The sequence below is a fragment of the Felis catus genome, chromosome C1 (genome assembly GCF_018350175.1).
Source record: "Felis catus isolate Fca126 chromosome C1, F.catus_Fca126_mat1.0, whole genome shotgun sequence".
Classification (NCBI taxonomy): Eukaryota; Metazoa; Chordata; class Mammalia; order Carnivora; family Felidae; genus Felis; species Felis catus.
Window position 1 is genome coordinate 62,690,815 of NC_058375.1, and position 27,762 is coordinate 62,718,576.

A 27,762-nucleotide genomic window follows, 5' to 3' on the forward strand; every position below is an offset into this window, starting at 1 on the left:
ATTCACTTTGCAGACCCTAATAAATAGAAACTGTAACTAAATCTCTGAACTGGATCTTTATTTCTAATTTTTCAATCCTCTCTATGCTCGGCCTGATAGAGCCAATGTTCTGACGACTCTCTTTCCGTTCGGAAGAGCCATCTCGAGATTGATGCTATTTCATGGAAAATGCATTATGCGGATTTTCCCCCAAATACTAATTTTTGCACTTGATGAAAAACACAAGACTTTCTGTTCTCCACGCACAGGTTAGCGTTTTGAGAAGAAGTTGGTCCACCCTAAGTCTTCAATTCTGTAAGAGGGCACAGATCACAGCGTCCTCTATCCCCCCTCTTCTTCATAAATTTAAGTGAGATCTCCCAGAAAGGACCGGAAGGGGGATGGCTAATATTAACGTGTGCGCAGCTGCACAAAAAGGAAAACAATGGCAATAGGAAAATGCTCTAGGGACCCTCGTGTTTATGGGAGAAAAATGTACATAAGGGAAAACTAAATTTGCAGTGGTTGTTTTGTCCCAGACTGTTACACAGGCTCACTGCAGTACAGGAAAGGCTACCTATCTCTGCTTATGCCCCTCCTGTAGGCTGCTGTTGACCTGTTGAGGCAAGAGTCCTTCCATCTTACTCTTCAGACAAATGAGGCAAGGAGATAAGAGTCTGTAAGATTATCTATCTATCTATCTCTATATATCTATATATACCTATAGATAGATATATATATCGCCATCTAATTGAAGCAACACCACATGATTTTACTAAAGGCCTTTAGGAAACAGAGACTCCCAGGTATTCTTATGTTTTGCTTTGTTTTGTTTCTTAAAAGGGAAACTTGGATATAAAAATTGTTGTTAAATAGTCCCTTTACACACTACATAATGAAGTAAAATTTGTACCATAAAGAAGCTATTTAAGGAAACATACCCTCCAATCCTAATCGAAATTACTATATTCTGAGAACACCGCCCCCTTCGCAAACCCGCAGCCAAAATTTGAGGCAGGAGCTGGTCCCTTCTAGGGCTTAAATTTTGTCTAGGAGGAGATGAAAGAGCAATACTATTAGCAACATACTTTTGTCTTTCTTGTAGCCTTGATTTCAAATCTAGTCGCAAATCATAAGCTTTTGTGCTGCTCAGATGTTCCTTCTTTATCTTAATGAGAAAACTTTTCGCAAAGGGAGCGCCAACCTCTGATAAGTCAGCCCCCAGGCTGCCAGGGAGCGGTCGAGCTCCCCGGCTACACCGGAGAGCTGCACGTTTCAGAAGAATGACTAAAAAGTTTAAGTCACTCAGACCTCCGCTTCCCCTTCTGCTTGCTGCAGAAAGAGATGTAACCTGAATCTTTGTTTAGGTTTTGGTTGGGGAGCGAGAATTAAAAAGCCACGGCAAATGCAGAGAGCAGATTTTTTTTTTTTTAAGTCAAAAGTTAACAGGCCATTCCCAATGTTTTTTTTTTTTTTTTTCTTTAATAGTAAATCTGGAGTAAGTTGGCTTGCCCTGATAAAGATCTTAACATGTACAGAAGGCGGGTTTTCCTTAAGGAGGTGAGGCCTCTCCCCCCCCCCCTTCCCTCCCTTTATGCAAGGTTCCACCCTCTGGAAAACAAAACTTTTTTTTTTTTTTTTTTCCTTTCCTGGAGTTCAGTGAAGTTGGGATAGGAATCTTAGGAACAGCCCGTCAGTGGTAACGGCCACAGCGGCCTCTTTGGACGAAGACTTGTTTGTAGCTTTCTTACTCTTCTCGGGGTCGGCTTTTATTAGTGTGTTGGGGCGGGGGAGGGGGGCAGACCGTCAGGCACGGACAGCCGCTGACCCTGTGGAGTTGGTATGTGATAAGCAGCCCTAGCAGTGCCATGTATTGGAAAAGCGATCAGATGTTTGTGTGTAAACTAGAAGAAAAGGACGTGCCGGAGCTGGCAGTTCTCCCTAAGAAGGTGAGCGAGCCGACGTCTGGCCAGACCAGCTGAATTGCAGTTTCCATACAACGCGAGCTGTTTGGGCTCCTAAACGAGGTTCAGAAATTACCTGTAACGGCCTCAACTTCAGACCTGGCAATTTTTTTTTTTTTTTATTACGTAGTAGCGTTAGTCAGTAATCATTGCCTCCCCTCCCCACAAGCTCACTTAACCTGAGGCATGGAGACTGTAATTTGGGAGACGAAGCCTCGAGCCTAAGGCGTTCTCGGGTACATGTGAGTCTTGCTTTTGTTCTATTTGTCGTGGTGATTGATCTTGGCGGTGGGGAAGAGCGTGTCGGGAGGTCCGGGCGGCTGTCGGGTGGGACTAGAGGCTTGGCTCCGTGCGTGCAGCTGCCCGCGGGCACTGGCCCGCGCAAAGGCGCGGAACCCGCCGCAGCGCGACCCGCGCTGACGCGGGCGCACGCACAAACACAAGAAGTCGTGGCTCCTGGAAGGCCCTGGGGCATCCCAGGGAGGGCCAAGAGGGCCATTTTACTTAAAATACCAAAACAACAACAACAACAACAACCCCCAGGGCACGCGAATCACACCTTTCGTCTAGTCTAGTAAGTGGGGGAAAACTGACAAGCTCTCACGTCACTCTGGAGGCAGGACCCGTGGGTGTCTCGCGTTTTAAGTTTGAAAATCATCTGCAGCCTGTTCGAGCGCGGCAGAGGGTCCCCACCGGATACCGCTGACTTGATCTTTGCTGGGACGGTGGCGGGGAACACCCGGCGAACGCGGGGCTTTACCGCTTAAACTCTCCTCATGTCTGCGAGGATGCGGCCTCCGTGTGGCGGCGCTGGGGCCAGCCCAGGGAGCGCACCGGAGGGTCCCCGCTGAGGGCCGGGGGACTCCCAGGTTCGGACAGTATCTCGTCTGGTGCAGCCAGAAGGAGGACGAGGGAGGCGAAGAGTCAGAAACGCAGGTGTGGGCCGCCGGAGTTCGGCACCCCCTCCGCGCAAACAGGAGTTTTCGTAAACGAAGGCAGAAAAAGCCTAGGAGAGGCTGCGTTTTCGTTTAGGAACAAAACTCCAGTAAAGGCTTGGGAACACTTGAGTAATGCGCGCTGTTGCTTTAAAACAGTTTGACCGAGGTTGGGTGAGTTTTAATGGCACAAATTAAATTCAGCTGGATATTTTCCATTATTCGACCCGCTTTTTGCGCTGGTTAAAAATAATTCTCTAGTAGCTCAAATGTTGACTTACTGAGCAGTAAGTGGCAATTTACACCTTAAAGAAACGAGTGTAAATCACTCGCAGCTCTAATTGCTGTAAGTTTACGAAAGAGCTGCTGGCTCGGTTTAATCTGAAGCATTTTCATTCAAATTGTCATCGGAACAAACACCAGGCTTCTTAAATCCCGCTGTAATTAGCTTTCAAGTATCCTATTAAACCTCTTCACCTTTCGGGCTATCCAATTCAAAACGCTCCTTTTTAAAAATATATATGTGTCTTGCTCTTTTAATTGAGGTTATTAAAGAAATCAAGTTTCTTCCCCCACCCCCTCCTCAATCCTCTTTTCTTCTCTCCCACTCCACCCCCCCTCCCTTCCCGCCCCTTGCACCCGCTTTAGTCTGGTGATCCCCGCTCTGCAGTGATTGACGTCTAGAAAGAAAATGCTTTGTGCTGGGATGATTGTTATTAACTTGTTACCCCCGGTAGGGGGGCGGGGAACCGACTTGCTTCGGCGAGCGCTAGGGACCCGCAGCCGCGAGAGCGCCGCGGCGCGCCGGGCAAGCCTTTAGCGCCCGGGTGGCCGCCTCGCCGCGCGCTGGGGCTGCGCAGCCGCCGCCCGCGGCGGACAACGGAGAGGCTGCGCTCCCGCGCGTTTGCCCGCGGCCCTGGGGCCCAGGAGCCCTGACGGCTGCACGCGCGGCCGGGCGCGCTGGGGGCCTTCATTAGCCCGCTCCGCGTGCCAAGAAGCCGAGGCTCTGGGCTGCGCTTGCGGGCTCTGAAGTTTTCCTCACCGTTTCTCCCCACTTTCCCCTTCCGCTCACCCCGCAGTGCCCGGGGCTCATGTCGGAGGAGTGCGGGCGGATTGCAGCCCTGGCGGCCGGGAGGACTCGGAAAGGCGCCGGGGAAGAGGGACTGGTGAGTGGGGAGGGACACGGCTGTTGGAGGCTGGAGGTGTGGAGACGGCCCAGGACGAAAGGCCGCTGTCCGCGCGCTCCTCCGTGGGCCCAGCTGGCCCTCCGAGGACCGGGTGCAAGGAAGGCCTAGGGCAGGGCGGGGTGGAAAGCTGGGCCGGCTGGATGGTGGTGCAGGGCTGTAAGGCGCCCTTGGGTCCTTGAGGTCAGGGTCAACAGCCCCAGCGGGTGGGTGGCAGGAGCTTGGACTTGGCGGGGGGGAGGAGGAGTGAGAACAGGAAGGGAGACCTCATGAACTGGGGGTGGCCTGAGGGGAAGGGGGGATCCCGGTGGGTCGGTGGGATGAGGAGAGGAGGAGGGGTCTAGAACCGCCTGCGACTGCGCCTCGCGGCTTCCTTCAGGTGAGCCCCCAGGGAGCGGGGGACGAGGACTCGTGCTCCTCCTCGGCCCCGCTGTCCCCGTCGTCCTCGCCCCGGTCCATGGCCTCGGGCTCCGTCTGCCCCCCTGGCAAGTGTGTGTGCAACAGCTGCGGCCTGGAGATCGTGGACAAGTACCTTCTCAAGGTAGGGTGGAGCCGCGAGGCCCAAGGGGAGCGGGGTTACTCTAGGAAAAGAGAAAAGTTTTTCCTTCTTTTCCTTTCAAGTTGTCTCTGCAGGTTGTAGGCTTTCTCAGCAGAACAGCCGGGTCCAGGGAGAAGAAATCTTAGAATCTCCCATGTTGTAATACAGCTTGTTGATGACACGTCGTGGTCTACAAGTGCCGATACCCCGGGTGGACGTACTGGAGTCAGCCACCTACTTATAGAAAAGCAAAAGTGGGCTAATCTTTTTACTCATTTGGAAACAGAGTCCAGGTTATGGTCCCTCCACCACCGATAACACCCACACACCTGCCTCCTTCTAAGAGCTCCTGGTCAGTATATGTTGGCTGATTCCCCTTTGCAGTGTCTCCTTTGGTGAGGACCACTGCAAAGCGCTTTAAAGGGCCTTTTCTGGACAGATTTTTTACATAGTCTTATTTTTAGTAAGTTATTTCAGGCTTTTTCAAAGAAAAAATTTGTAGGAACATTTAAATAAAAACCGTTTTCAGGCTCTTATTAAGAGCCTCTTGTTAAGGCTTAACACTTGGAGGCCCCCCAATGCTTTTTTTCATGTCACCTCCAGTGCTTGTGGGGAAAAAAATAGAAACTGATATAAAGTTAGACCACAAGAGAGAGAAGGAGGGAGGGAGGGAAGGCAGGAATGAAAGTAAACAGAAAGGAAAGCAAAAAGAAAGAAGAGAAGGATCTATGGATGCCTGGGATGAAGTGCTTCATGTGGTAGTTGGAGAGGTGACTGTCTTAATTGGTTTCACTTCTTAAAATATTGTGCGGGAGTTTTGGAGTCAAAATTCTGGTAGGCCACAGTTACCCATGCCATTGAATGAAGGATCATGATCCCATGTGTCTTAATCCTAATACCATGGGTTTTCAACTTCAATAGCTTTTTAAGACTACTATTTAAAATAATGATCTCTCCTACACTAAATTAGTAGCAAGCCAATTCACTTTCTATTCCCTCCTCACCAATCTGTCCACACCCAACATCCCCATTTTTTCAAAAGGATTAATTATAGAGAGTATGAGTTCAAAAAGCTAGTTATTGGGCTCCTTTAAATTTCTACCTCAGTGTATAAAGCTGCTTAATCTGTAAAGTGGGAATAAAACCCTATAGATACAACCTAGATAAAGCATCAAAAGAAGTTTTGGTGAAAAAATTAAAAGTAACTAAATCTTAATTGGTGATTGATTCTTAAAGTTGACAAATTAGCATGGTTTGCTCTTTAAATCTGCATTCCTAGGATACCCTTTTCACTGTTTCTAGACCTGAGCCTTTCACTGTTTCTAGACCTAGTATCTCAAAGTCATTTTTTGGATCAAAATTAGTTTATTGTCAATGAAACCTCTTCATAATTAGCATAATCTTTAAGAATGTTTCTGAACATTCTTAAAGGCTGTAAAGGCTTTTCTAGCTCCTCCAGAGAGAATCTAGAAAAAAAGGGTATTATAAAGTGACTCTTAGCACACCTCTGAAATACATAAGTTATTTCTAGTGTTCACTTTTATATGTTAAAAATTTACTTGTACCTCATATTATTTACTTGTATGATGTAAAATATCTAAGTTACCTAAATGAGTTGCATAAAGCTTTTCTTTGTAGGAATGTAATCCAGTGAGGTCTTCTATGCACACCCTTATTCTGTCCCTTTTGTACATATTAGTATATTAGCTCTAACTAAAGTTTGACACTGTATGATTATATAAAAATGTTTTTTTTTTTAATTTGTGTACTTATTCTAAAAGAGAAGTTTAAATTCAATTTGAGTCACTGGTGAAAATTGTTGGATCTAGACCTAGTAGAGTATTTGAGGGTACAACGATCTATAATAAAAACGATTTAATATAGAAAAACATCACCTTGTGAGGCAAGTAAAATGGAGTTAAGACAAAAATGTAGGAGAGGAATTAGATGGGTCTTTGGCTTCATCTAATATTTCAGTGCCCTGTCGTTTGGGTAGACTTTTTGGCTTGGTCTTATATACATTTATATATTGGATCAATACCAGCCATCAGGAAAGGTCTATGTTCTTCAGAATTTTCTCTTTACCTTACTTTCCTTTCTGGAAAGTAATGGAAGATGAGGAGGTTTTTTTTTTTTTTTTTTTTTTTTTAAAGTAAACTTTAAGGAAAGGTAGCAAACCAAGCAGTAGGTTTGGCTTTAGGAAGTTAGAGGGTGGCCATGACTCTGCCCTGAAGCCTGAATCTACACTTGCTTGAGGAGAAGGAAAAAAAAGATCCTGGATAAGATCAAAATGTAGAAGTCCCTAAGCATTGAATACTAAAGGAAGCTTATATTTTTAAACTTTAATTGGACTATGTTATGAAAAAGTAGAAGGAAAATACACACTTATTTCTAGGACAATATTAACCATTGTTAGTACTTTTTTATTCTGACTTCCTCAAATTCATTTTCTTTCTTTCTTTCTCTCTCTCTCTCTTTCTTTCTTTTCTTTCTTCTATTTTCCAAGTTTTCTCGTGTAGTAAACATTGTAGTTCAAGACCCAAACTTAAAATTTAAAAAATTTTACCAAAATAATATTCTCATTAATGCTTTGGAAGGAGGCCCATAACTGTAATTAGAAGTAAGTGAAATTTTTTCCTTCAGCTTTAAAGTACCTTTTATGTTTTGTATCACAGGAAAACATTTTGAAGAGTAGTACTAATCTTGGACAAATCATTGGACAAATAGGGCTTTTGCTACAGTATTTCATGATAAAGACCATTTCACAATTTCCCATTTTCACAATTTCCTAAATATTTGAAACATTAGATCCACTTGTAGGGTGTAACTGTGTTTTTGCATCATTGCAGTTCTTTCATATGAAATGAAATTATGCTTAATTAGTGAAGCGTAAACTCAGTTCTTGTGTCCATTTAACAAGAGCAAACTTTGGGAGCATGTGTTACATACAGGCAGGTTCAATCCTGTACACATCTTCATTCTTGAAAGCTCAAGCTGTAGTGCTTATAGTATGATAGCAACAGTTTAAGGTGAGGGTTATGATTTGTTCTCTGAATTGATAATATTTCACGTGCCTATTTAAAAAATATAAGGTGGCGTGATTTATTAAACCCTATTTTATGCCTTACTACTTGAAATACAAATGGCAAACAGTGCCTGGGTGCCTTCTTAGAACCACTTATAATCAGATTAATTTTTTCTCCAGTAATCAAATCATTAGGTAGGGTTACCAATACTTTACTCCTTGATTCTATTATTTAATGTTAGAAAGTAGCCGGGACTTCTGCCATATCAACATTTAAATCTACCTTAGCCATTTCTGTTTGGTAAGGGAAATGGATTGCCTGCCTTCTTTATAAGGGTAAGTATCTTACAAGGCTTCTTTTTCACCGTCTTTCTCTCTCACTTTAGTACACCATTTATAACTGGCCAGAAAGTAGATTGAGAAGGTGTGTGGCTTGACTTCTTCAGCCACTAGGTTTCATGGCAGGAAGACCTTGGTAAAAGAAAAAAATAAAATAAGCCTGTATGTAGGATTTCAGAATGACCAAAATTTTCCGTGTTCATAGAAGTTTGATTTCAAAAAGAAAAAAAAAAAAGCACACACTCTGATTTCTTCAGACAAATAAAAAAATAAACACAAAATAGAAAATATACAGTTGTGATCTTTTGTGGTGTCTAAAAGAGAATATATCTAGACCGGTATTTGTGTAAATGACACCATTTAGATAGAAACATTCAGAGCATATGTTAAAATATTAAGGACCTGGGTTTTAAAATTGCTCAGTGTGCAAAACCGGTGGAATGATACTCTGTAAATATGGTATTAAAATGGTTTCTTATTTCCCTTTACAGGTGAATGACCTGTGCTGGCATGTTCGGTGTCTCTCCTGCAGTGTCTGCAGGACCTCCTTAGGAAGGCATACCAGCTGTTATATTAAAGACAAAGACATTTTCTGCAAACTTGATTATTTCAGGTACACTATGGAATATTTTTAGTAGACACTCCAAGAAATTATTTTGCAAAGAAAATTTTGTAAATAAGCTTTCTGGTCTGGTTTTACATATTAAAAACCCGTTTTCTTGTATAATGGATTTCAGAATGAGAATGCTTCACATTTTTAAGGTATAGCTTCTACTAAAACAAATAAAATAAGCATGTTTATGTGTTTTAAGAATTCAGTATACAAACACTAATTTAAAATAATTATTTCCACTTGGAGGAATGAAAGTTTGAGATATTTAAAAAAAAAAAAGGGAAACTTCTTCTTGCTGTGCATAGGTAAAATATAAAATATAAGATGATTTATTGTGACAGAGACCCTTGTTTGCAGGGCATGATAAGATAAAATGAAATAATTATGGGGTGGGGGAATCAAGATTTTGTTAAGTGTTTATCAATTTACTATAGAATAATCCCGAGCTATACCCTACAAAATGTCAGCAGTTTGGAGACTATGATAAATCATATAATTTAGAGGAACCAACCATTCCAATATCAAATACACCAAGTTTGATTATTCTGTGTGAATATCTGATTTCTTTTTGTCTCTTCTTTGATTTTTTGTTTTGTGAGATTGTATTGGTCTAAGATATTAACATTTTCTCTATGAACTCTCTAAACATTTCTTAAATGTACAGTTTCTTCTAGGATATAATTCAGTTTTTAATGGATAGCTATCTAGAAATTGAAATTATCCCTAAGCATGATTTTTTAAAATTGCTATATTTTTTCTTTATTTGCATTTCCAAATGAAGAATAATGTTTATTGTGAAATTGATACTATATAATGAAGTTTGTAATACCAATTATGTTGTTTATTCTCAGCTTCAGAAACTGGTTTCAGAGAGTTTAGTGATTGATTTGAATAAAATTGCTAATTTAAAGCAATTCACAAAACGTAGAGTCCTTTATTTTAAAAAGTCACAGAATTTTATAATTACTAGAAACATATTTCTCATCAGGTTTACTCTCCATTTCCTCAAAAATAGTAGCAATTTGTCTCCTCTTTGACTTAAAATATGAAACTTTTTAATTTTTTAAACATAATTTAAAGCTTTTTGAAAGGTTTGGTTTCAGAGACCTATTGAAAATCTAGTTCTTCAGGATTTTTTTATACTTCATATTTTATCGTATTTTGAAATTTAGTTTTAGGATTCAGTTCTTCAGATTGACTTAAAAAAACGGGCAGTCCCTCTAACAATATATTAATGAATAGAAACAGACACCCATCTAGTTTGATGTGGATATGTATTTCTCCCCCTCCTGTGGCTAATGATATGATAGCTTATTCGCCATTGGAAACATACCTGAGTTTTCCTTCCTCACCCTCAGGGTGAAAGTCTTCTGTTCTACCCATTTTTTGATACTATCAGTTTTAAATGTTTAAATATTTTAATTTAAAAAATGATATCGAAAGCATTTTTAAATTATCTCAGTTTGGTTTTAAGAAGTCATTTATCTTCAGTAGTATGCTTTTACACTTTTAGGTTTCAGTCTGCAATGTATGTATGTTTGTATCTTGAGTTTCTAGGTAATTTATAAAATATAAACTTATTTCTATTTGTTACAAAAGGGATATTGAAACTCATACTGCATTTATTTTAAAAGGAAAAACCCAGTCTTCCTTTAACGTAACAATGAGGAGTTTTTGTTTTATAAACAGGTTTGAATTATGACCGTTATGTCAAGTCTTGATTGCTTACCATATTGACTTCTAGAAAAGTAATTGATTCCTGTTTCACTTTCAAAAGATTTAAACACTTAGGTTAATCTAGTGAGTATTATAATGTGTTAGTTTACTCTTAGGCTTATAAGTATCTCATCAAACATTAAAATCTTTACCTGCTGCTCTTCTATTTATGTAGAAGGTATGGAACTCGCTGCTCTCGTTGTGGGAGGCACATCCATTCTACTGACTGGGTCCGGAGGGCCAAGGGGAATGTCTATCACTTGGCATGCTTTGCCTGCTTTTCTTGCAAAAGGCAGCTTTCCACAGGAGAGGAGTTTGCTTTGGTGGAAGAGAAAGTCCTCTGCAGAGTGCATTATGACTGTATGCTGGATAATTTGAAAAGAGAAGTGGAAAATGGTAAATATATACTTAAAATACTTTAGAGTCTTTGGGGACGGTGAATACAGGGAATAAAAAAGATTCTTCCTAAGGTCATTTTAATGCATTATTTTGTGCAGTGTAATTGTGGTAAAAGTCATTAAGCATATACTGTTAGTGATGATCTCCATCTGTTTATTTACAGGGAATGCTATGGCATGTGTATTAGCCTTGTACCATATTTTCAGGCAGCAGCCTTGAATTTAGGGTCTGTTTGGCTTTTCGCAACCAGTTTTCCTGTGTTTGTCTCCTAAGAATGAATCTTAGATATGTGCTCTTCTAATTTTTTGCACTTTTGACTAAAATATACAAGCCTATAAGTGGAGTGTTGTTTCCACAGAATATTTGTAGTGTGTTTTAAAACTTAACTCCCAGATTTGGACAATTTCCAATTTTGCACTGAGCCAAGAGATGCAAGAAATATATTACTGCTTGATCAGTAGAGCCATTTGAGTTACCAGTATATATGCTGTTGTTTTTAAATGCAGGTAATGGGATTAGTGTTGAAGGTGCCCTCCTCACAGAGCAAGATGTTAATCATCCAAAACCAGCAAAAAGAGCTCGGACCAGCTTTACAGCAGATCAGCTCCAGGTAGACATGACAATGAATTCATGATTTTTGAATTCACTCCTGATGAAAATAAAAAACACACACAAAGAAAACCCAATCCCTCCTCCCTCCAAAAAAAAAAAAAAAAACCAAACAAACCCAAAAACAATCTCCGTGCTGCCTAAAAACATTTTCATGTTTTCAAAAAAGTTGGCCTGTGCTTTTAAAGAAAGCTAACTTGATGAATGTATGAAAACATACTTATTTCCCTAAAATGTTTATCAATATTCTCAGAGTCATGATCTGGTATTAGTCATTCAAGCTTTATTTTCCTGGGTTCTATTGGTATTAATGTCAAAGTGCAAACAAAATGTTGATCTGTCCTGAAAAAATCAATGTAACTCAGGCATTTATTTACATTACTACCTATAATTGTGATAGAAGACAAAATAGTTTAAGACTATTAACAGAAAAAGACATACAGTGTGTGGGTCTGTGGGACACTAATGTGCTGCCTTTTTAAGAAATTGCGATGAGCCTTTTAATGGCTAAGATTGTACATTTTCTGAATAGGAAAGAATTGAATATGCCTTACCATAAACAACAGGAATCTAGTTATTGACTCCAATCAAGTAGACATTTTCTTCTTTTTAAGCGGGATAAAGGGAGGTAATTCTATATGATGCTAATGGTTGATTATGTCTCCTGAAAAAGGAAGGATTATTTTCTGTTTGGTTGTCCTAAATATAACTGTTATAAATTCAATCCATGTCACTTGTCAAGAAAATAATTAAATAATTACTTATAATTAAGTCTACACATATAATGATTCTTTCTGGCATTTTTTCAGATGAAGAAATCACATTTTCTAAAAGATTAATGTGGATGAGGTATTTGTTTTATGTTAAGGTAAAGTAACATTTATTGAGCGCCTACCTTGTACTGCTGGGTGCTTTACACATAGTATCGGCCTTAGCTCAAACCTTAAAGGTTAGTTATACAACGTTAACAACTGAGTAAAAGTAATATTCTGAAAATCACAAATAGTATTCTAAGACTTGCCAGTATTTAAGATGAATATAGTAAAAGGGTTTCAGAAGAAATTTTTTTATTTGGAGAAAGATTAAGAAAGAAACCTTGACATGATACAAATATTCCAAGGGAACTTGGATTACATAAAACCCTAAATTAGGAGATATGAGTACCTGTGAGAGACCTGGAAGCAAAATATCCAGTAGCTACAAAATGTCTGAGTTAAAATAGAATTTCTAGTATAAATATATTCTGTTTTTAAAATGGGCTGTTTCCATGAAGGTCTGGCTATAATTTTAATAATTATAAGTCTGACAGTAAAATTTTATATGAAATTAAAGTTATTAAAATTGTGAAAATTTGAAACAACTTTAGGTAGACATACCATTTCATACAGGAAGATAATCATAGGTACTGATTAAAGAGGGAATATTTGTGAAGGTCTTTGTGTGTCGATTCCTACACTAGGCATTTATTTACACTGTCTCCTTTAATTCTTAACAATAATTCTTTGATGTAGGTAGCCTCTTCCAAGAGGTGTAGGAACCCCCTTCAAATAAGACTACCAATGGAATGGCAGAGAAGAGATTTGCAAACTTCCCCAATCCTCTGGTCTTTTGCTTGGCCTCCAGACCATGAGTGGAATAAAAGTTCCGCTTAATAGCAGCAGCAGCTAAAACAAGAGTTAGAGTCTGAATCTTGTATATTAGCCTCATAGTTTTAAATTGCACACATGCATGAGCTATTTGTATCATCACATGCATTTTTATATGAAAATGTAATCTGACTCATGAGTTTTTAAAGATGTATTTGGGAATCATAGGTTTTAAAAAATGAAAATAGAAATGACATGCTTTCAAAGCATATACTCATATTTTTTTCAGTATTTATTAGAATCTATTCTATGCCATGAATGGCTGAAACAAATGAGATACAGTCTTTGTCCTCAAGTGATTTTTTATATCTTGGGAATCTGGGATACATAGCTGTAAAGTTTTTTTTTTTAAGTGTTTGTTTATTTTTAGAGAGAGTGCATGCCTGTGGGCAGGGGGAGGGGCAGAGAGAGAGGAGAGAAAGAATCCCAAACAGACTGCACTGTCAGTGAGAGCCCAATGCAGGGCACCATCTCAGGAACCATGAGATCATGACCTGAGCTGAAATCAAGAGTCAGGCGCTTAATAGACTGAGCCACCTACGCGCCCCATAGCTGTAAATTTTTAAACACTTAAATCACTATATTTTGCCAGAACTGCTGATACATCAGGCAGTGTACCCTTTATGTCAAATTGTCCTTTCAGAAAGCTGAATATATTCTAGTAGTGCTTGAATTCAGCAAAATAATAAAATACTATAGATGATCAGTAAGTCAAGACTATTAATGAAGCACTGCTTTGGACAGAGGAGAGTTAACATGAGAAGAATAAACAAGATGATTTCCCAAAATTATTTAGAAATTTATGGGAAGAAAAGATCTTAAGATTCACAAAACAGAACAATATTTTGTGTTGGCAAGAATATTTCAAATATTGCCCCATGTGTAGAAATGGTATTTAAGAAGTTCCTGCCAATATTACGGTTTGCTTATTGTAGTTGGAAGCACTTGCTCCGTGATTATTAATATTAAACATTCCAAAGTTAGCAACTACTTTAATCTACTTTCAGATTGAGTTGGTCAGTTGCTACTATGCAGATGCCTGTCATCTCTGAGATTTCCTGGCCTTAAATGATGAGTGTCTACAAAGGTTCACTCCTTGACCACATTAAAAAGAGCGCAGAAAAGGAGTGGGGTGGGTTTCAACATCATTAGTGACTGGAGAACAATGAAATTAAGTAGAAATGAAAACGTTTATTTTGTGAGATTAAACATTGATAAGCATGTATTACTTTCCCTTTAGTATATAACAATTTTAAACCATCAGTATTCATTTAAGTTTTTGCTTTATTCCTTGATGAGAAATTGCTTTATTAAATGTAACTTGATTCCATTATTAAACTTGTGAATTTGAAATGCATTTGTGAAAAGCATGCTGTCTTTTGTTTTATAAATTATCAATAATGGTCTAACAAGCAAATCCTTAAATATCTGTTTAGCTTTTCTTCTTGAAAAATTAAAATATAAAGACAGTTAACTTGCTCATTCTTTTTTCTCTTTGAGATGTTACATGCTCAACTACATGTAAACACAACTATTTATACATGACAGTGTTGAAACAACACATTTTGAATAAGAAAGGGAGAATGAGGTGAACTGAATGAGATTATAAACTTTTAGGCCTTTTCTGCCCATTTTTTAAAGTAAAAATACATGTGCTGTTTACAGAGAGTGTGTGAACAAATATGGTTGGAGAGGAAGTCAGGAATACCTTATTCTAGAAGAGTCACTCTTCGGAACTTAATTTAAAAAAATTGCAAACCTCATAAGGTTTCCTGGAACAACATTGGTCTTTTTCTCTACACTATCTTCAGATTTTTCTCACGTTGTCAGGGTTCATTCTGTTACAAACACTTAAGCATGTACTATGTGATGGGAAGGGGTATTAGCTCCTGGGGAAATGAAGAATAAGACATTTCCTTTGCCCTCAAGATGCTTACTTTCTGCTATTGAGAGCTATACTTGCCACTGAGTTATTTAGCTACCTTGTGACATGTGTAGTGGCAGAAGACTGTATTATATGAGGAGCATAGTGGAGCGTGCAATTAATTTTGCCTATTGGAAATGATGCTGAGGCCACTGGTACTTAAGGTCTTTAGATAGGTTGGTTACCCCCATCCCATACCTATGGACATGCATAATCATGTTGGATGACAGACTCCCTTCTTCCATATTTTATACTAGTTCCCTAAGTTGATTGGCTTTTAAGTTATAAAATTCAAATATCCCTCTTGATTCTGTCTTCAGAAAGAATACAAAGCCCTTGACTTGTGCTTTACTCTGATATTCCCTCTCCATGTTTCTCCTTTTACTTTGTATTCTTGGTAGTTATTGACATGTCCATATCTTTGTCTCAAAAAGTTGAGGCCAGGGACAATTTTTTCATATATCACTGTCTCATGACCCTTGGCACCGTGGTCTAATCCAAAAGTTCATATTGAATCACCTGGGAGCTTTTTCAATATACAGATGGTTAGATCCCAGGAAGTTCTTATGGGTGTCAGATGGGTGTCAGATCCCAGATATTGTTTTGCATAGAACAAGTGTTCAAAACAATTAATGTACTAATTACAATTAAATGGTATCTATCTTTTGCACTGTATGCTATTTGCTGACTGATGAAAGTTATAGTATGGGCCTGTTTAGCTCAGTAGCAGTTGGAGATAAAGGTGATAGTATTTTTGTATTTTTACAAGTTTTCTAATGCAAGAAATTTTTAACAAAATGGAAAAAAATAGTAAACAGGCTTATACCATTTATTCATTTCATTTGTATGTTGTAAGAATGGAAGAAGAGCAAAGGGGAGCTCATTTTTAACAGCATAGTTGAGAGAGAGGTTTTATGCTGAAATGGATTATTTTTTAAAAGGTCTCAACATAGCAACTTGTTTGTAAATTTACAAGATATGCTTTCTTTTCATTTATGCATATTTCCCCAAACTGATTTTCAAGTAATAAAATACAAGTATCCTATCTTCTTGTTCATGTCTTATCTCTCCTGTCATCAAAATGCAGAAGATTGAGCTTCTTATATATAGCTATTTACTACCTATACTTTTTTTAAAAAAACAGGTAATGCAAGCACAATTTGCTCAGGACAACAACCCAGATGCACAGACTCTCCAGAAACTGGCAGAAAGGACAGGCTTGAGCAGACGTGTGATACAGGTGATTATTTTTAAGGTTAATCAAGAGATACTAAAAGCTCTATTCTAGGCCTTTATTAGTGTGCATTAGTTTTTTGTGTGTGAAGAAATGGCAAAAAACATTTGCTTTCTATTTTAGGTCTCTTTACACTCTACTTCAGCTTTTTAACTCTGATAATTGGCTTGCAAGGGCTAGGCTACCGATTGTTAATGACTTTGTGCATAAGTTACTTCATTCCGTGCTCACAGCAACCCTAAGATCCTCAAGCTGAAAAAGGCAAATATGGTTCCAAGCTAGATCTGGTTCTGAAGCCAGCCAGTAATTTTTTTTCCAACTTTTCTGTGATTGTGTAAGTGAGTGCGTGTGTCTAGGGGTGAGGTTGATGGCCTTTGTTAAAGATCCAAGTAGAGATAGTGGTATGAATAAAGTCAGGAAAAGGATAAATTAGAGTGAATTCATTGAAACGTAAGATTTATATTTGCAAATTGTGAGAGCTGAAAGTGCTGGAACTGAACTTGGAGGGACCTGCAAGTATAGAGTTCTCTCCTGAGCAGGAGAAAGCCATGGTATGTGAATTCAGGAAGAAAGGGCTAGTGGCAGTACATGGGAAGAATTAGGGTAGAAAGAAGCTAGAGATATATGGTTAGTTGGGATACCCAGCAAAGTAGTCGTTTTTTGAAGATGGGCTTAAATGAGGTAGTGACCTAGAGTTCACTGAGAAACATTTTATTGATTGCACAGATGGGAGAAAGACAAGAAAAGGACCTGGACACTCTAATGGGACACTAGCTGTGCTAGTCATGCAGTGATTGTGGAATTTGGGGATTTAAACAAGTATTTTAAAAGATGAGCAGGACTAAGCAAAAAGATCGAATGCCATGAAATTGGGTAAAATCCTTTAGAACAAGATCATAAACAGTAAAAAGAGAAGAATGGACTTTAGGGAGAGAGCAGGGTAAGAGATACTATTTGAAAGGGATGCAGTGACAGCTGGGATCAAGGAATGAGTCTAGTATGGAGGCATCATGGAAGCCAGAGGAATGTGTTCAAGGTGGAGGTGATCAACTGCGTCAAGATCTTATAGAGAAATCAGGGAAGTGGAAAATAATTTTAAGTAACACTCAGGATTCAAAAAGTTTAAGGAATTAATGCAAGTAACCATAACCAGCAAGATGAAATTCAGTTGCAGGGAGCAGGGGGAGGTAAAGTCCAACATTATACATGTGTTTCATTTCCTCAGTTGAGTGGTTGATAAATAGGTGCTCATTTTTCAGTTTATTCTTGTTAAGGCTGAGCTGTTTCATAATTAATAAATCATCTATATAGAGTATCTGATGGGGAAAGACCTGATGGTACTGCAGCTTCTCTAAAGACTTAGATTCTCAGTGGATTTGGCTGACAGCACTCTAATGAGGTTCTCTGAGGAAGTGAGCCACACAACCTCAATGCTTTTCAGATATCCAGGGTATTGTGTTTATTTCAGAGTGCCAGATTTTAAAAAGGGGTCTAACAAGGAACCAATCTGAACAGACTGCTTCCTTTAGAGGCAGGCTAACAAGGTCATGACAGAACTAGAAATCATGTGCTAATATTAACAGTAACAAGAATACTTATCTGGAGATGAGATGCTAAGGGAAGGAATAGGATAAAAAGACTAACTTTAAGTATATGTGGAAGGCTGTCCTGCAGACTAGCAAAATCAGGTCTTTGCAAAGGAATATAGGAAAAAGCTGAGTTTACTCATAATGACGAACTTTTTCAGCATCAAAGTCTGTGAAAATGAGTGGGCTGCCATTGGAGATAGTGAGTTTCCTGTGCCTGAACATGGAGCTTCCTTTGTTGAGGTAGTACAGACTGAACGGGTTGAACGTTCTTCTAATCTGAGAGTCTATACGTTCAATGACCATGATTGCTCCAGCTGAGTCAATTCATGATTATTATGTTTTAGATTATTTTGAATTTGGAAGCAAAGGAAAATGAAAGATTTTCTGAGAAGGTTTCTTATTATTTCAATAAATAGTGACCCCAGACAATGTCATGTGATTTCTAAGTATTTAGGTCACCAGTATTATGTGCAAGTTACCTTGGATCCAAGTACTAGAACCTGGAGAATATATTGTTTGATGGTGCCTTCTAATATGTGAGGATTGGATTTAAATATTTTTGATAGGATGGCAAAGGAAGGAGCATGCAAATATATATATTATTTGTATGTATACATATCGTCCTTCTTGGTAATTTTGAAGAGTCAATTTCTGTCATCTCAGATAGTAGTCATAGTCTCTATGTCCAGTCTACTTCCTGTGATTGCGCACATTCTAGAAAAATTAGAGTTTTGATTACTAGGCCTTGATTTTAATGTGCAAACTAGGTTATCCAACGAGTAGGTAAAAACAGTGGTCTGATACACAGTCTCACCTTTACCAACTAAAGTCTGCTTAGCGAGATATTAGTAACAGCAGATCTTTGTTGTACTGAAATCACAAAATATAGATGATTTTACTTTTAACACTGCATTCAGATACAATCACCGTTCACATACCCTTTCCAATAGGTGAATTATGAATTGTTCATCTTATGGAAACAGGATAAAGCAATGCTATTTCTTCCAGTTAGTGTCTTGGGAGTACATATCCATATTGAAATTTACATGATTTTTATTGTTGCACATCTTAAGCATTAAACAATTTAGTTTCTTTCCAATTTTTCATTATCATAAAAAAATGCTGAAATGAACAACACTCTATATACACCTGGCTCACTGGTTCAATAGTTTCCATAGGATAAATTTCTAGAAGGGGGGTTGTTGAGTCAAAAGCTAAAACATTTTAAGGCCTTTAAATAATTAACTAATAGTACAAAAATCAGCTTCCAGAAAGTTCATACCAGTTTATTCTGCCGGGAGCTACATATGCAAGTTCCGTTTCACTAACTCCTACAAATCCTGAATACTGTCATTCTTTTACATTCTTTCTAATTTTGGCAGAAAATCTCATTGTTTTTGTTTATGCTTCTTTTATTATCAATAACTTTAACATGTTTGTTTATTTTGTAATTTTAGAAATTGTATGTTTTTAGTCCACTTTTCTATTACGTGGTTACTTTTCCATCTTACTGATTTTTATTGTTATGTTAGACTTCCATAGTTTCTTTTTCATTTATTTTCTCCACATAGAACTTTTATATTTTTATGTATTAATATCTCTCAATACTTTTTTCTTATAGCTTTGGCCTTTTTTATACTTCCTCACCTAGAAGTTATCAATATTAACTTTTGTTTTCTCTTAAACATTTATGGTTCCAGTTATTTCCATCTAATTTTTAATTTACCTGGAATTGACTTTTGGTTACTAGTGAGGTGTAGGGAGTTTACCATTTTTTTCCTCACAAATGATTAGCCAGGTTTCTCTAAATCAGTATTATCCCATTCGTTCTCAATATTTAAAATTCCATTTTTTTCATACATATAAGTCTTCTGTTTGGCTCTTTGGGCTTTCTCAGAGATTCATCTTATGGATTAGTCTTTTCTTTCACAGAATATCTACATAGCCTACTCTTAGCTTATAGAGTTTACAATTTGGAACTCAAAATATTTTAAAGTTTTTTTTAACTCTTTTAGAGGTTTGCAAAACAGAAGGAAGAAATTTTGAGTCAGTGAGGAAGGTCAAAATTACTTGTATTTGAATTCTAAAGCTGGGTAGCCCTCATGTCAGAAGTTATTTTCTAAAGTCTGGAATATTTTTCTGTACAACTATATTTTTCTGTACAAGTTACATGACATTAAAAAAAATTTTTTTAATGTTTATTATTTTTGAGAGAGAGAGAGAGAGAAAGAGAGCAAGCAGGGGAGGGGCAGACAGAGAGCGAGACACAGAATCCAAAACAGGCTCCAAGTTCTGAGCTGATGTCAGCTCAGAGCCCGATGAGGGGCTCGAACCCACAGACCATGAGATCATGACCTGAGCTAAATTCAGCAGCTCAAACGACTGAGCCACCCAGGTGCCCCCATGACATTTTGTGTTTACAAACCTCTCTGCTTGATTACCTATTGATGATCTTTCCAAAGAGCTATTTGAATCCGTATTAAGGTAATTTTTCTGCTGTTTATGTCATACCTTTTTCATATTATTTCCAAAATCTGGAATTTTTTTTTTAAACTACTGAGTAGGTTCCATCCAGTACATAATTTATTGGAAACATAAGATACTTTGAAAGAACTCTGGCAACCATAGTACCATGTGTATTAGGTTGCATGTAGTCCACTGGGGTACATGTCTTCTGGGTACTGTTGGGGAAAAGACTGGTGACAGCTGTTTTCTCTTACAAGTTTGAGAACGTGTGAGTGTATCTTCTTGACTGGGTGGGTGACAGTAATGACGCTTACTGTTAAGGAACCTGTGGAGGGAACTGTGAAGACTCTGGGTCTCTATTTGCATATCTAAGAGCCTAATACTCCAGAAAATGGGGGAGAAGGCTGTGACTTCCCACTACTTTTTCTTGATATATGCCTACATCTTTTTCCTGAAACTTTCTCAGGTGGTACCTTTCAGCCACCTGGCCAGGGATGCATACCCCATTGCATTATTTAAAAAAAAAAAATTTTTTTTTAACATTTATTCGTTTTTGAGAGACAGAGCACAAGTGGGGGAGGGGCAGAGAGAGAGGGAGACACAGAATCCCAAGCAGGCTCCAGGCTCTGAGCTGTCAGCACAGAGCCCAACGTGGGGCTTGAACCCATGAACTGTGAGATCATGACTTGAGCTGAAGTTGGATGCTTAACTGACTGAGCCACCCAGGTGCCCCTACCCTGCTGCATTATTAACTATTACTTTAGTTTTAACCCCTTGAGTTTATACTTTGAAAGCCCTCTATTTTTGAGTCCCAAGGACAGGATGTGTGTTTGAAATCAGGTCAGCTTTTTTATATAAATCTTTTTGCAGATTCCTTCTGTTTGACATTATTCAGCCCCAATTCCCTTGTGCCATCAAACACCTACCAGCCCAGGGCAGAAGCTTATGTCCTTGATCTCTCCCTGGCCCTCTGTCCTGAAACTAAAATGTTCTTTGTCTTAATTTCCTAAAAGTTTTTATTCCTCCACTTCTCTTTCTCCTCATGACGAAGTGTTTGGAGTGACAGCAAATAAGTGCTATAATATTTTAACATTTCTTTCTCCTCATGACGAAGTGTTTGGAGTGACAGCAAATAAGTGCTATAATATTTTAACATTTTAATAGAGTAACACTCTATAGTCTAGTTTCATCTAGTGATAGGGAGTTCGAACACAGGCAGATTAATTACTGGAAGTATTCTGGGCAGCCTAGCCTCCCTCACCCTGACCTGGAAGCAAAACGATGCCTGCCCTGAATTTGATTCCTTTATTTCTATGATAGAGTGGACCACTCTTTCATGATTAGCTTTTTACATTTTGTGAACTGTTTTACTAATGGATATGTTTGTATTTTATTTTGCTTAAATATTACTCATTTTTTCTTATTATAAACCTGACCTTAACATACTTCTTAGGGAATAGTCTATGTATTCACTAAGAAAAATTGAACTCAGCAGGTTAAAATGTGATTGGAATAACTGAATCAAGAGGTTTGTAGAAAGCTTTAAGTTCTCAGTAGGGATTTTAGTCATTTGGGAAAAGATTTGAAATAAGTCCAGCAGGTGTCTAAGAATACATTTAGTTGTTTGTTTGTTTGTTTGTTTTTTTAAGTTCTGATTAAAATGGCTTTTTTGTTTGTTTTTCTTTTTGTCCCAAATGCCAGTGGTTAAAGACGAGGAAACTTTCTGGAATTCTTGAACTTCCTCCCTTCCTTTTTATTTTCGAAGATGCCAGTGTAGTATAGAATTGGCTTTTAAATAAATCACCAGATAGTTATTATTTGAGCAAAGAAAATGACCATTGATATTTGTGCAAATGTTCTCTTCAGTCTATAGAACTGTTTAAAAACCTTACTTAGTTTTTTTTTTTAAACTTTTATTTCTTTTGAAAGAGCATATGCTCGTGCACTCAAGTGGGGTAAGGGCAGAGAGAGAGAGAGCGAAACAGAGAATCCTAAGCAGGCTCCGTACTGTCAGTGCAGAGCCAAATTAATTCATGCTCAGTATCACCATGAGATCATGACCTGAGCTGAAATCAAGAGTCGGCCTCTCAACCAACTGAGTCACCCAGGTGCCTCAAAAGCTTATTTCGATTTGTATTGTGCTTATATGGTAGAGAAATTTAGGATACATTTCTTTTTCTTTTTTAGCCTTAATAGTGAACAGTTTGACAGGGGATGCATTTCTTTTTAAACTGAGTTGACAACGTACTCAGAAGCTGAGATGTGACGTGCCTACATTGCTTTTCTCCCTCAGGTGTGGTTTCAGAATTGTAGAGCACGCCACAAGAAACACGTCAGTCCTAATCACTCCTCCTCGGCCCCAGTCACAGCAGTCCCACCCTCCCGGCTGTCTCCACCCATGTTAGAAGAAATGGCTTATTCTGCCTATGTGCCCCAAGATGGGACGATGCTAACTGCGCTGCATAGTTACATGGATGGTAGGTATCCCAACCTTTAACAGCTGTTTCCCAAGCAACCAATAAGTGATCGTTTCTAATATTAGATTGTTGATAGGACTCATATTTTGAAATATTACCTCAGTAGTAGATGAAACATATTGTGGGGAAGTGCAGTAGGGGGCAGAACTGTCCAAACATTCTTATTTCTATAACAACATTTTAAGGGACAAGTTTAACACCCACTTTACAGCTAAAATACAAATATTAATAATTACTATTAGTGCTTGATTTTTTACATAGGACGTTAAAAATTTTTTTTTTTTTGGCTTTTCACCTGGTATTTAAATAATTTATTTTCCTATGGTCAGAGAAAGTATTCACACTCAGAATTTTAGATTGGAATTTACGGAGTTTTGTCAAAGAAACTTTTATATGGAAGCAAAACATACATATAGAAAAGTGTACACGTAAAAAGTATCCAGCTTGGTGAACTGTTACAGTGAACACATCCATGTAAATACTGACTAGATGAAGTAGTAGGACATAATTAACACCCCAGAAACCTGTCTTACGTACCCTTTCAATCATTATCCTCTTCTTCCAGAGCAGCATTGCCTTGACTTCCAAAGTCATGTTTTAGTTTTGCCTGTTCTTGAGCTTTACATAAACTGCACCATATGGAATGTATTCTTGTGTATCTCACTTCTTTCCACTACATTGTTCGTGAGATTCATCTGTATTGTTGCAAGGATCAGTGATTTGTTTTATTGTTCTATAGAATTCCACTGTAGGAATATACCACAGTTTAACCATTTTATGGTTGATAAACATTTGTGCTTGAGTGTGCTTAGGCTTTTATGAATATGCTGCTGTGGACTTTATTGTGCATGCCTTTTGGTGCACATTAATTCACACTTCTGTTTGGAATGCACCTGGGAATGAAACTTAGGGTCACAGGCTATACATACACTCAACTTCAGCGGATTCTGCCAGTTTCCCATAGTGGTTGAGCCAGTTTACACTCAGACCAGCAGTGGGTGAGACTTCAAGGTGCTCCACATCCTTGCTAACACTTGATATGGTGTGACTTCTTACTTTTAGCCAATTTGATAGTTGTGTAGTGCTTATCTCCTTATTTTAATTTGCTTTTTCCTCATGACTGGTGAGATTGAACATGTTTTCACTGGACATTTGTATATCCTTTTTTTGTGAAGAGCTTATTCATGTCTTTTGTCTGTTGGTCTGTTGGTTTGTCTGTTGTTTTTTTCCTTGATTTATCTTCGTTCTTCCTATATTCTGCATATAAAAAAGTTTTTTGATGATTATATGTATTGCAGATATCGCCTACTTTTCAGTGGCTTGCCTTTTTATACTCCCTTAAGGATATGTTTTGTTGAGCACAAGTTCCAATTTTAATATAGTTTATTTCATCAGGTGTGGTTTTTTTCCCCCATTCACGGGCAGTGATTTTTTTGTGACCTGTTCAAGTAATTGTTTCTCTCAAAGATAATGAACATGTACCTCTTATGCTATCTTCTAGAAACTATCTTCCCTTTGATCTTTAGATTTACAGCCCATCTGGAATTGAATTTTGTATGTGGTATGAAATAGGAAGCAAAGCTCTTGTTATATTGATTAAAATACCAATGTCTCAGCTGTTTTATAGTGCTACATTTCTCATAAATCAACTGTTCATATAATGTAGGTGTCAATTTCTGTACACTCTATTTTGTTGGTCTGTTTATTTTCATAATAATACCTTAGTGTTTTAATTATGCAAAGCCTACAATTCTTTATATCCAGTAGAAAAGTCTTTCTATTTTCTTGTTACTCAAGTTTGTGTTGCTCATTCTTGACCCTTTGCATTTCCATAAATTTTACCAGCTTGTCAATTTCCACCACAAAACCCACAAACAATTGAAATTTTGATATAGTCTATTAGACCAATTTGTAAGAAACTGCCATCTTAATAATATCACCTTCCATACTATGAACTTTGTCTATTTATTTAGACCATCTTTAAGTACTTTTTTATATTCCAGAGTTTTTGGTTTAGCACATCTAAGGTTCATTCATAAGTATTTGTTTTGATGCAGTTGTTAATGGTATTTCCTCTGTATGTGAAAATCTAGGTTGCCAGCTTTTTTTCCCCCCAGGACTTTGAAGGTAACATTGGGTTCTGGCTTGCATTGTTTCTATTGTTTAGAATATGGGTAGTTAATCTGATGCTACTTGTTGAAATCAGCTATTCGTCTAATTCTTGCTCTTTTCAAAGTGAATGTCATTTTACTGCAGCTTTTCTCTTTGTATTTGTTTTTCAGTTTTATTATAATGTGCCTAGATATGCTTCTTGAATATGTAGTTTGATGTATTTCATTAAGGAAAAGTCTGTTTTTGTGTCTTTAAATATTGTTTCTACCCCCTATGAAAATAGCCCATATTTTCCACCCCTTTGAACTTCCATGCATTGAGGTATTTTCTTCTGACTTCTCTCCAGTTCACTAATTCTCTATCTAATATGCTGTAAAACTCACCCACTGAGTTCTTAATTTCAGTTATTGAAATTAACTTAAATTCAGTTTTAGAATTTCTATTTCATTCTTTTATAGTTTCCACTTCTATGCTGGAATCCTCTATTTTTGCCACTTTATTCCTTAACAAAATTATTATATTAATTATAGTTATACTAAATTTATGTCTGATAACTCCAATATCTGGATCTCTTTGTTTTCAGTCAAGTCATGTCTTCTTATCTGCCTTTTCATTTTTTGTTGCACTTCAGACATTGTGTATGAAAAATTAGAAATAATTTGAGACCCCGGATGATCTCTTCCACCAGAGAGGATTTGGTTTCACCTCTGGCAGAAAGTTAGGCTAGGATAAGATCAACTTAATCCAATGAGGCATCACTGCTTACAAAGGCTGGTATATTTCTGGGTCACTATTTGTATTTAGCCTTCTAGGATCCCAGACAGAGCCTGTGTTTTGTTTTTGTTGTTTTAAACGAAGGTTTCTCTTCATTGGTCCCTGATCTTTCGTGTTTGTTCCCCACCACCCAGCCAAAGTCTAAATCCTGAAAGTCTGCTCCAATTCTCAGCCTCTCAGACATTTCTTTTAAAATTGTCATTAAACTTGGAGGGGGTGGAGGGTAGTAGCCTCGGTTCATTTCCCTTCTCTTCTGGGACTTGCTTTGCAAGTTCTCACTGTCTTGGTATCTTTCAGATGCCTTCCAACAGATTTGTAAAAATTTTGTCCAGCTTTCCTAGTTGTTCTCAGAGGGAGGTTTGGTTTGAAGCATCATAGCCCTTGCTGAGAATGGAAACCTCATTTTAAGTTTGGGTTAAATGAAAAATCAGAGTCTGTACCATGGTTGCTATTATATTAGCATTAAAATTGTATGTGTTCACATGAATGACTATAGTTTTGCCTGAGTCAAATGTGCTTTGATGTATGTTTAGAGAATAGGCGGTTAACCATTCATAAATGAGAAATTGGGGGTCATCCTGTAGGATGTAGGTATCTGTAGACACCTTTATGTGGAAGCTAGCAGTGTCTCTGCAGACAAAGCTTATGTTTTCTAGCTGCAAGGTAAAGTGCAGTGAATGGGGTATGGATGGAGGACATTAAAGTGTCAAAAGCTTGTGGCCCCAAAAGAGGTTTTGGGGGTAAACTATTCCTGGATTCTCATTTAATACTATATTCATTGTGCTGAATAAGTTAATGCTTCTGCTGAGGTTAGTGGAATGAGTGTAGCTTGGTGCCCTCAGCTATAAAGAGTAATGAAAGTGCATTGCCTTGGATTGTTTTGGTTTGTTTTTAAATCAGTTCTATTCACCCTACAAAACTGATCCACGAATTTTTTTCTATTTTATAGCTCATTCACCAACAACTCTTGGACTCCAGCCCTTGTTACCCCATTCAATGACACAACTGCCAATAAGTCATACCTAATTCCTTTTTTCAGGGATAGAAATGATTAAGGATATAATCTTGTCATTTATTATGTATAAAATACCATTGAAAAGATATTAATGTTAATTTTTTATTTAACACTCAAAGCATTTTCAACATCACTTTGCTGCCCAGGTATGTATCTATTGTTGGCCTGCAAGACACTTTTATTGATTCTTCATTTTTTTGTAAAATTTATGTTTACAAGAAGAAAACAAATCAACTTTTTTTTTTTTGTATTGTCTGGAAATAGTTCACTCTAGTGTGTATCTGTTAATTTATTTGTCATCAAAAGAGCACTTTGCCTAAAAAACAAAAGGACTGACAAGTGTGCAACATGTTTACAATCCTTTGTGAAATTGTAGTTTACCATTAGTTTGTATCTGTAAGTTATTGTTATAAATATTACCTGTATTTTTTGTTATATACAACTTTATACTTTGAAGCTTGTATCTGTGAATTTTGCAACTGCAATTTATTTTGCCAATGTTTTCTGAATGAATTGAATAAAGCTTCTGTTGTAGCATGCCATGCAAACACATTATTGTGTTTGTGGTTGATGAATTATGGCTGTAAATAACACTATAGTTTAATAAGCCCACCCCTCCAAGTTTATTAAACATTTTCCATTCTTGTGAAAGTTTCAACCAATTTGTCCTTTCTTGTGTGTGCTTTCAACATTAAGTCGACGTTAGTCTCTTTCAAATATAACAACTCTTAATTTTAAAAAGTCATTTTGTTTTGAGCTGCGTTTTGAGTACATTTTAATAGGAAACTTATTTGTAGACAATTGCACTTACTCAACAAAAGAACACGTGAAAACATCTAATTTGGCAAATTATCCTTTTAAACTAGCTAATAAAATTAATGTGAAAGAAAAGGTAGAGCACTTTTCAAAACGATCTTTTTGGGTAACCCAAGTCAGAAATGAAATATGGGCCATGAGGACATATTTCTTCAGGGGTGAAAAAGGAGAACTAAAAGTATTTGGAGTTTATGAGCAATGTTTCTAGAGCAGACTCTTTACTTTTTCTTCCTAGTGAACACTCTTTAGGGATTGTGATTCTGAGAGCTGAAATCTAAACCCCAGGACTTTATCCTATGTAGCAGTGGACGCTTGTCTTGGAATTACAAAAGTAAGTGGTGCCACCCTCACTAATTTTTGGATTTAAAGAACTTAATCAGTACTCACTTCTTGTTTTTCATATACCAG

The 27,762-nt window shown here is 37.7% G+C and overlaps 1 protein-coding gene across 5 annotated transcripts; it reads left to right on the forward strand.

Annotated features, from left to right (window-relative positions):
- Positions 1 to 1,210: 1,210 nt before the first annotated feature.
- On the forward strand, positions 1,211 to 27,196 carry LHX8 (LIM homeobox 8). Of its 5 annotated transcripts, none has more exons than XM_045036020.1 (10): positions 1,211 to 1,539; positions 2,113 to 2,185; positions 3,958 to 4,044; positions 4,442 to 4,603; positions 8,456 to 8,577; positions 10,469 to 10,689; positions 11,199 to 11,302; positions 16,016 to 16,111; positions 22,454 to 22,637; positions 26,473 to 27,196. In XM_045036020.1, exons 1-10 carry the CDS (start codon positions 1,385 to 1,387, stop codon positions 26,547 to 26,549), a joined length of 1,281 nt encoding a protein of 426 aa, XP_044891955.1. In that variant the 5' UTR covers positions 1,211 to 1,384; the 3' UTR covers positions 26,550 to 27,196. The 5 variants fall into 5 exon arrangements, with proteins under 5 accessions (XP_044891955.1, XP_044891957.1, XP_044891956.1 ...); XM_045036023.1 differs by lacking the exon at positions 1,211 to 1,539 and adding an exon at positions 1,911 to 1,928; XM_045036022.1 differs by lacking the exon at positions 2,113 to 2,185.
- Positions 27,197 to 27,762: the final 566 nt, after the last annotated feature.